Source organism: Athene noctua, chromosome 36 (genome assembly GCF_965140245.1).
Source record: "Athene noctua chromosome 36, bAthNoc1.hap1.1, whole genome shotgun sequence".
NCBI classification, from domain to species: domain Eukaryota; kingdom Metazoa; phylum Chordata; class Aves; order Strigiformes; family Strigidae; genus Athene; species Athene noctua.
In genome coordinates this window covers 664,128-672,966 of record NC_134072.1, presented here as the reverse complement: position 1 = coordinate 672,966, position 8,839 = coordinate 664,128, and the positions used below count along the sequence as shown (strand labels likewise).

The window sequence follows — 8,839 nt, the reverse complement described above, 5'->3', positions numbered from 1 at the left end:
GGAGGGGGGAGTGTGGTCGGGGCGTGGGAAGGGAGCCGGGGAGGAGGGGCCGTGCAGACCCCCGGGAGAAGAGGGAGGAGGGAAGGAGGCTCTAAAGGTCTCAAGTGTAACCCCTGCGAAGGGGAATCCAACCCCAAACTTCATCTGTTTGTTGCAGAGCGGAGCTGGAGCCAAGGGCTGACATCCCCCAACCCAGTGCTGCCCAGACGCTCACGGCCACGGGGTTTCTTGACACAACCTCACTTCTGGCAATTTATCTATTTATTCACAATAATATAATATTTCTCTGGGGTATTTAGGGACCCCCTCACGCGCCTCCGAGCTGGAGGAGCATCCCGGCGGAGCGGGGCAGAGGCTGCGCGGGCAGCGGGGACCCGGCTGCCGTTCAGCTGCTCCCGGGGCAGAGGCGGCGGCGCAGCACGTTCCCCGTCAGGAGCTCCCGGGGGTGCAGCAGCGCGTCGCCGGCAGATCCCCCGCGGTGCCCAGCGCTGGCGGACGCTGTGCCCAAGGGGTGGGCTCGGGGGCGCGAGCAGCGGGCGCTTGCGGATCTTCGTCTGGGGGCACTCGTAGGCGCTGCCCCGGCCCGAGGCTGGACGCGGCCCCGTCAGGAAGGAGTTCTTGGGCCGGGCTTGCTTGGCAGGCGCAGCGGAGCTCCCCGCCTTCTCCAGAGTCTTGTCTGCACGCAGAGTGGCACCGGGCTCTGCTCTGCCCTCGCAGTCTTCCTCCCGCTCTCTCCGCTCCTCGGCGTCGCTGGCGCTTCCCCGCTGGCTGCCGCTGTCGCCGTCAGCGCTGCTCTGCCTGCGCAGCCGGCGGAGCCCCAAGAGCAGGAGCAGGGCTTCGGCGGGGGCCCAGAGCCACCAGTGCCAGCCAGCAGCGAGGAGCACGCCTTCCGCAGCGAAGCTGCACCGCTCCTGCCTCCTCTGCGCCATCTTTGTCAGCAGGCTGGTCACCTCCTGCCTCAGCTGCTCCTGACGCTGCCGCAGGAGCTCTTGCATGTCCGCATCCTCCCGGTCACCCTCCCTCAGAGAGTATCGCGCGACGCTCAGCAGGGTCAGGATGCAGATGATGCCCACAGCCATGGTCTGCAGGAGGAGGAGGAGGGAGAGAAGGGGCTCAGTGGGGCTGGCTGGGAGGGAGATGGCGGCTGGGGCAGCAGGGGAGAACGTGCCGGGGCTGGGGCCGGCTGGGAGAGGGGCCGAGGGAGCTGGGAGGCACTAAGGGTGAGGGCGGTGAGCGCTGCAGGGACGGGGACGTCTCCCCGCAGCCCCCGGGCACTGGCCGTGGCTGGCAGCCCCCGCAGCCCTGCGCCCAGCCCCGAGGGCGGCACCTGCCCTGCCCCAGGCGCTCCCCGCAGCGGCTGCGCCCTCGCCCCCGCTGGAGAAACCCCCCTCGGGGCCAGAGCTTCTGCCCCGGCCTTCGGCCGGCCCAGCCTTCCCCCCGCCGCCCTCACTCACCGCTGGCCTGAGCCAGACTGCAGCGGGTGCTGCCGCCTGGCACCCCGGTGACACCCTCGGGGACTTCTCCTCTGTGACGTCACAGGCGCCAGAGCCCCACGGGGACACCCGCCGCTTGGGCCACGGCCACTGCCCCTGGCTCTGCAGCCCCTGCAGCGGGCACAGCACAACCCCCCTGGCAGGACAGAGCTCCCGGGTCACTCAACCTCCCCAGGCAGCAGCTCACCTTGAAAATCTCTTGTTCCAAGTTCTCCTTCCCAGACATCGTCTCCAGGCAGTCGCAGTAGAACTCCATTTGTACTGTCTTGCCTTCAGTGAGGAGCACCCCAGTGTCCCTCAGGACATCTCCCCCTTCCCCAGGCAGTAAGACAGGAGGGACATGGTGCCCTGGATGCAGCCCTCCGCTTGCTGCCGGGACACCGAGGCGGCTGCGGCCACCTTGGAGTATTGAGGGGCTCCAGCTCCTTGTTGCCTGAAAAAAAACACGAGAGGGACGGAGACGTTCAGCCAGTGGCCCTTCCACGGGCGCTTCCCTAGGCGAAACAATCGTTGCCTCGCCCAGAAAGACAAAACCCCCAAATTTTTGGCTCTGCTCCGTAGAGGGGGAGTCGCTTCCGAGGAGTTCTCAGCCCCAGGGAAGGGACACGATGACCGCGGAGCCAACTGGGGCTTAATCCGCCCTCTTACCGGGTAGGTAGGCCTTGCTGTCCGTCAGGCTGCGGAACATGACGGGGTTTCTGGCCAGGCAAAAGACCTGTGGATAGTCACGGCCTCCTCTGCAACCTGGATCTGTCTGGAGACAGCGTCGAAGCAGCCGAGGAGGGCGGGAATTCGGACACCCTGGAACAGAAGAGAAGGAAGGACTGAAGGGTGAGGACGGGAGAGGGAAGAGCTGGAGCTGGCCCTGAGCAGGGATGGTGCTTTGGGATGGATCCTGCCCGCTCCCGCTTGGGGAGGAGACGCTGAGTCCTCCCCCTCTGAAGAAGTTCTTAGCCTGCTTCTTGTATAGTCCCGACCCAAGGCTGGCTTAAAACCCAGCCAAGCTAATCCTATGGAGGCAGTTTTAACAAAGGAGGGGGAATTGACTAAACACAGGGGGTTTGCTACATTAAGACAACTCAGGACATAGAAACTGCTCACTCTACCTAAGCTTTTCATTAGAACATCTTGAAGTCTTTCCCAGATTTGGGTGAGATTACATTGTGTGGAAGAAAGATGAAGATGACCACCCTGAAACTGAAGCAAGGATTGGAACCAGAAGAGAAGAATTTCTGAGACAGGGGATGGCAGTGAACTTCAATCACAGAATCACAGGGTCATCTCATTTGGAAAAGCCCTTGAAGCTCCTCCAGCCCTGTAAGGGGGAGGCGCTCAGATGATCTTGCGATGTACGGGAAAAACAGAGGCACATGAAAAGATCTCGTGATACACGGAAAGAACAGGGAACTAAAGATCTCGCGATGTACAGAAAGGGGTATATAAAGCAATTGCGCAGTTAATAAACCGAACAGATAGCATCCACCATATTGGCGTTTGTGCTCTCTTTTCCCGTGGAGGTTAACCTCCTGCAAGGGTTAGCTGTGATCTGAGCACCACACCCCTGTGGCTAAGCAGATGGAAAAAAACAGCTAATGCCTTACCACTACGCAGCCCAACCATGAACCTCACCCTGACCGTTCCCAACACCACCAGATCCCTCAGCGCTGGGTCAACCCGACTCTTCAACCCCTCCAGGGATCCCGGGGACTCCCCCCCTGCCCTGGGCAGCCCATTCCAACGCCCAACAGCCCCTTCTGCAAAGAAATCCTTCCTCAGAGCCAGCCTGACCCTGCCCTGGGCAGCTTGAGGCCATTCCCTCTGGGCCTGGCGCTGGGTCCTTGACTCAAGAAGCTTAAACCCAGCACTCTGCTCCCTCCTGGCAGGGAGTTGCAGAGGGCCAGGAGGTCTCCCCTCAGCCTCCTCTTCTCCAGACTGAACCCCCCCAGTTCCCCCAGCCGCTCTCCAGCAGAACTGTGCTCCAGACCCTGCACCAGCTCCGCTGCCCTTCTCTGGACACCCTCGAGTCATTCAAGGGCCTTTTTGGGGTGAGGGGCCCAAAACTGAACCCAGCAATCGAGGGGCGGCCTCACCAGGGCTCAGAGCCCTTCCCCGTCCCCGCTCCCTGCTGCACAGTTCATTTGCAGCCGCTCACCCAAACGCCCTCGCTCCACCACGGTCCCTGCACCCCCGCTCTGGACGCAGCGCCGGGCGGTACAAATCCTCTCGCCGTGCAAAGTCTGAATTGCTTAAGGCAGCGCTTCGTGGCGGTGAACCGCCACCTGGCGGACCTGCGGGAAGAGCAACGCTGTGACACGCCCGACAAGTAGCGCCTGGAAAAAAACACCCCCCCGGCCCCCCTGAAAACCCCTCAACAAACCCCAACGCACCCCCCACCGCCTCACACCCCTCCCCAGGGCCCTGCCCCCATACCCCCCCCGCCCGCCCGAAGAATAACGACACGAACAGACCTTATTTCCTGCGGGGCAGGGCCAGCCAGCGCTCCACGCGCCTTCTCCTGCGCTCTCCAAAGGGTGTTTCCGCGCCGCACGGGCCGCGCCCGCAGGGCCCAGCACCGGCCCCTCCCGGCGCACGCAGCCTGCGCGGGTCAAGGAGGAAGAGCAAGGGTTGATTTCGGAGCGGGAGCGCGGCCGCACGGCCCTGCCCGGGGCTGGCGCCGGCCCCGGCTTCTCCTCAGAGCCGCGGCTTCCGGCGGGGTCCTGCCCTGCCCGGGGCGTCCCTCTGACCGCCGGCTGCCGCCCGCGCGCCCGCCCGCGGCACCGCCGCAGCGCGCCGGCGCGGGTCAGGCGCTGGGACGGGCACCTGTCGCGGGGTCCTTGCCGGAGCTCCCCCGGCCCCGCCCCGCCCCGGGACGCTCTTGCCGCCGGCGGCGGCGCGTGCAGGTACCGCGCGGCGCGGGAAGGGCCCGGCCGGGGCCGCCGGCGCCTGGGCCCGGGGAGGGGGGCGGGGGGGCTTCGGGCCCGGCCGCTCGTCCCGGCGGGGCGGGGGAGCCGGCAGCGGGGCTGAGCGGGCGGGCGGGTGCCGGGGGAAGAACCGGCGGGGGCTCCCGGGGGAGCCGGTGCCTCCTGCGCGGGCCCTGAGCTCGGGGCGTGCGGCCTCGGCCGCGGCGGGGGAGGCAACGCCGCCAGACCTGTCTCGGGCTCGGCTGGGCTGTTGAAGGCGGAGCAGCGAGGGGGATCTCCGTCCTGCGGGGCTGTCTGTCCGTTTGGGGTTTGCAGCCGCCCTCTCCCGGCGGTTTCCTTCGGCGGGTTCGCGTGCTCCTTAACGCGCCGTGAGCGGCCGCGGCTTTGCACGGCCCTGCCACAGTTTCTGGCAGCGCTGCCGGTCTCCTGCAGTGTTCTTGGGCGGGCACACGGCTGGCGGTGCGGGTGCTGCTGGTTTTGTTGCTGGTTGGGCGTGTGGGGGCTGTTTTTTTCAGGGGAGGGTGATAAGGAGCAGGCTTGAGCTGAGACTGGTTTTTGCTCGCACTCTGTACTGCCCTAGCGAGCCCCAGAAACGTGGCCTGACGTGCCACAAACGGTCTTTCCCGGGGAGAACCGAGGGATTTCTCGATGGCCGTGTGCTGCGTGGGACACCGGCCATAAGCCGGGTGGCAGGTGGCCACGGGGTTCCCAGGAAGGTTAATGATGAGAGCTCCCCGGTTTCTGGCAGTGAATCCCTTTGTTCTGCGGCTGATCCTCCGTGAGCCGAAGGGTAAGAGGGATATACGGGGCTAAACCTCAGGCTGCTGCAGAACAGTCCTAAAGGCCGTGTCCAGCCTGCAGAAAGCAGCTTGACTGCCCGGCGGCTTTGGTTGTTTTCTTTAACGGAAAACAGCAGTGCTCGGCCTGATCTTTTAGGGTCTTTTCCCAAACGTTTTCCTACTGTATTCTATTCTTTACTCCTTGCTGTTCTGTAAGGACACTGTGTGACTGGAACTTTGAGACAAAAGCCGCCTTAATGGCAGAGTCCAACCCACGTGAAGCTCAGAGGTGAGCTGTGCGCTTATTTTGCATCATCCGCGCAGGACTTGGTTCCTGCTTTGAGATCTCCCTGCCTTCACTCTGCTGAACTGCGCTTTGCGTTGCAGTAGCAGCTGCTGTCTGTAATTGTGTCTCTCTCGTTGCACAGGATTCCTGGCTGTATCAGACCGGCTGCCTGAAATAAACGTGGACTGGCAGGGTCGGTGGCTTTGTGACCATCAGGCGCCTTCTGGAGGAGGCGGTGGGGGAGCAGAGAAGGTATTAGGTGGCTTCTTTTGTTTGTTCAAAGCTCCATGGAGGTGATTTTTTCTGAAGTGGAAGAATTTGGGGAAAGTAACGTCGTGACTCTTGGGAAATACCATGTCGAGTGCTCAGAGTGTTTTGGCCTTGGGTTTGGTTCTCTGTTCTGTCCCTACCACTTGTCCCCCAGTCTTGAGCTGCTCTTGGCTTGAGGCCTGACTTTAGGACAGTCTGGGTACTGAAGTAGGTCTGGCCGGTCCCTCCAAGCCTGTGAACTCGGGGTCTGAATTGTTTTTGCCCTTGGGAATTGTCTCTTCTCTAGTATTAGTCCAAACATTACTGTTTTACTGCGTGTTAGTCCCGGGCATAATGGTGTTTGACCTGGCAGCAGGAGGTGGTGTAACCTGGAACAGACTCCACTGACAAATGGATCACGGACCAACAGATTGTTTCTTTCCCGCCTCAGATGGAAACTGGTTGATCTGAAGCTCTTTGTCCTTACTCAGGAAAAAGGTTTGTGGTTTTTTAGCCTCTCCCTTTGAAGGTCGAGGTGATTCACGGAAAAAAGACTCTAAAACTCGAGTAGAGTTATAAAGCAGGTAGGTTTACTCCAGCCAGGGTGCAAGGGGATTCCTCCACAAAGCTTGCACACCCACCACACGTTTTACCAAAAACTCATCGAGTGTGGATATCCGTATTCATTGGGGTACATAACCCAAACGTACATACGCATGAGTAGGGCTGGGTTAGTTAGAAAGGCAGATGCCAGCAGGTTATGTCATCTTTGCACCTGCACATTGCCTCCTGGTGGTCGTCTCCGGGGGACTTTGGGAGGAAGGCTCAGAGTCTTTCTCATCTTGTGCTTTTCCCCGGAGCATGCGCAGATTCTCTTGGCCAAGTTCTTGAATAACAAGAGTGTTTATCAGACGGTTTACTTTCTGTCTTATCGAAGAGAACCAATAGAACTTCTACCATTCGTATATGGCTATCGTTACTCGTTAGTAAAATTCCAACTAGTTAGAGCCAGCTGTTACTCAAGGCCAAAAGTATAGTAATTTGTTGAACATTGTAATCCTTGGTAGATTTTCACAGAGAACTGCTTCGTTTTGATGACTCCTGGTCCTTGGTAAATTCCACAGAACAGTCTGGGCAAGCAGGATTCTCAGCAATATTAAAAAAGTACTATAACTTGCTGTAAGTAAATAACTTGCTAAGCAGTTTTCTATAAGTGAATAAGTAAATAAATCTCAAAACAAGTAATCATTTCTCTGTATCAATTGCTGTTTCTTGCATTTCTGTTCCTTGAAGAAGGGGAGGGGGCGCTGAAGAGAAGGCTGCATCCAGAGCTCTCTTTCCTCTCTTGCGGAAGGAACTCCAATGTTAAGCGTTGTTTCTCTGCTCCGGTGTTACAACAGCACAGCCGGTCGTTTGTGTGATCACGGGTACAGTTTGCAGTGTCGTGTTGAAAGCAGAACCCGGTCGTGTTCTGCTCCTCTGTTTGCCAGTTCCCTGCCGTGTGGTGTTGGTGGGGGGCGCTGGCAGGTTACGCTGGATTGTGGGAGAGAACCCGCGGCTTTGCTGCGCCTTGGGGCGGGGAGACGGGGCTTTGCTGCCAGCCCAGGAGCATGGTAAGGGATCCTTAACTCACTGACGTTCACGGGATGCAATCTTCAACCGAGAAAGACCACCTCAAAGATCTCTGTCCAAATGCTACTGAAAACCCCCCAGGGGTTGAGAAGCTTCTGGAGAGCGCTGCGGGTTCGCTTTGTCCGAGCTGTTCCTGTTAGTGGAGAGTGAGAGAGACCTGGCACGAGGCCCTCGGTGACCTTCCCTTGCAGGGGCTGTCACAGGGAGACTCTGTGGTTCAGAGCTCCGGGGCCTCCCTGGCAACTGTTTTAAGCCTTTCTGTGTCTCAGGGCTTTGAGATGAGGTCAAACAGGAGCTCAGCTGTGGGGCTGCCCGATGAGTTTCCTGCTCAAAGCCTGCAATTAATTTCTTTGTCGTGACTTCGCAGGGCTTTGTGTGCGGGGCAGTGCCGGCGCTGCTCAGGTGTTCTTTACCCATGAAGCGAAACAAACTTAGAAAGAGAGTTTTTGAACTCCCGGTGACCTTTGCAAGTGTCACTTCTTTTTGCCAAGGGAATCCCACTGAGGACAGAGGATTATGCCCCACGCTGTCCCCCTGCCCCCCAGGCGCTCACCTTCGGCCCCAGCCCGGTGCCCACGGCCACGTCCCCTGGCACCACCACTGCCCCCAGTGTCCAGCCTGTGGCTAAACTGGTGTTGGTGGCACCTGCGGGTGGGATTGGGGTGGGACCAGCTCCATTAAAACCAGCAGCTGCCAGTTCCCGGCCCCTCTCCCTCCAGCTCCCACTGACCCCCCCCAGTGCCAGTGCCCCCCCGCCGTGCCCCTTCACTTCACCCCGCTCCGGCTCCCCCTTCGCCGCCGGTTCCGGGGAGACTGTTGGAATCTTGAGGGGAAAATGGAGAACTGGGGGGCCAGTGGGATCTGGGCGGGGGCTAAGGGGGTTTTGGAGGGACCAGGGCAGAGGGGGGGAAATGGGGTTTGGAGCGGCCACAGGGGTGATTTGGGGTCTCTGGGGGTCCCAGTGGTATCTGACCCCCCCTCCGTGTGTCCCCCCTCAGCAGCTTCTGCTGCCTCAGTTGTACCCTGAGCGTGTCAGCCCTGACTGACTCCAGTACCAGTGCTGGGAGGCACTGCAGGTGCTACTGGGAGGAACTGGGAGAGGGATGGGGGTCACCAGAAGGGGTGCTGGGAGGGCACTGGAGGGCACTGGGATGCAGCTGGGGGCTACTAGGAGGGACCTGGGGGGACTGAGAGGTAACTGAGCACTGGGATGGGAGAGGACTGGAGACACTGGAAGGTGGTTGGGGGCCGCTGGGAGGAGCCAGGGCGATGCTGGGAGAGACTGGGAGGTAACTGGGAGGGAGGTGCTGTAGGTGGGGTGACTGGAAGCACTGAGATGAACTGGGGGTCACTGGTAATTGAATGTGGTGGGGGACTACTGGGAGGTGTCTGGGGGTTAAAGAGAAGGACTGGGAAGTAGCTGGGAGGGGGGGTGGGGCAGGTGGGGGTGACTGGGAGCACTGGGCAGGCTCTGTACAG

At 60.5% G+C, this 8,839-nt stretch overlaps 1 protein-coding gene across 3 annotated transcripts; it reads right to left on the bottom strand.

Annotated features, from left to right (window-relative positions):
* Positions 1-41: 41 nt before the first annotated feature.
* On the bottom strand, positions 42-4,204 carry LOC141972887 (uncharacterized). 3 transcript variants are annotated; one of them, XM_074930941.1, is made up of 4 exons: positions 3,962-4,204; positions 3,646-3,781; positions 1,681-2,808; positions 42-1,082 (listed from the first exon to the last, which is right to left on the bottom strand). In XM_074930941.1, exons 3-4 carry the CDS (start codon positions 1,747-1,749, stop codon positions 258-260), a joined length of 894 nt encoding a protein of 297 aa, XP_074787042.1. In that variant the 5' UTR covers positions 1,750-2,808; positions 3,646-3,781; positions 3,962-4,204; the 3' UTR covers positions 42-257. The 3 variants fall into 3 exon arrangements, with proteins under 3 accessions (XP_074787042.1, XP_074787043.1, XP_074787044.1); XM_074930942.1 differs by having other exon boundaries at positions 1,681-2,294; XM_074930943.1 differs by lacking the exons at positions 3,646-3,781; positions 3,962-4,204 and having other exon boundaries at positions 1,681-1,926; positions 2,142-3,093.
* Positions 4,205-8,839: the final 4,635 nt, after the last annotated feature.

Bases quoted from the DNA above. Each gene is read 5' to 3' on its own strand.
- LOC141972887 (XM_074930941.1), bottom strand. From the start codon at position 1,749: ATGGAGTTCTACTGCGACTGCCTGGAGACGATGTCTGGGAAGGAGAAC. The intron at 1,083-1,680 runs GTGAGCTGCTGC...CTCCTCCTGCAG, and splicing joins TGGAACAAGAGATTTTCAAG to ACCATGGCTGTGGGCATCAT.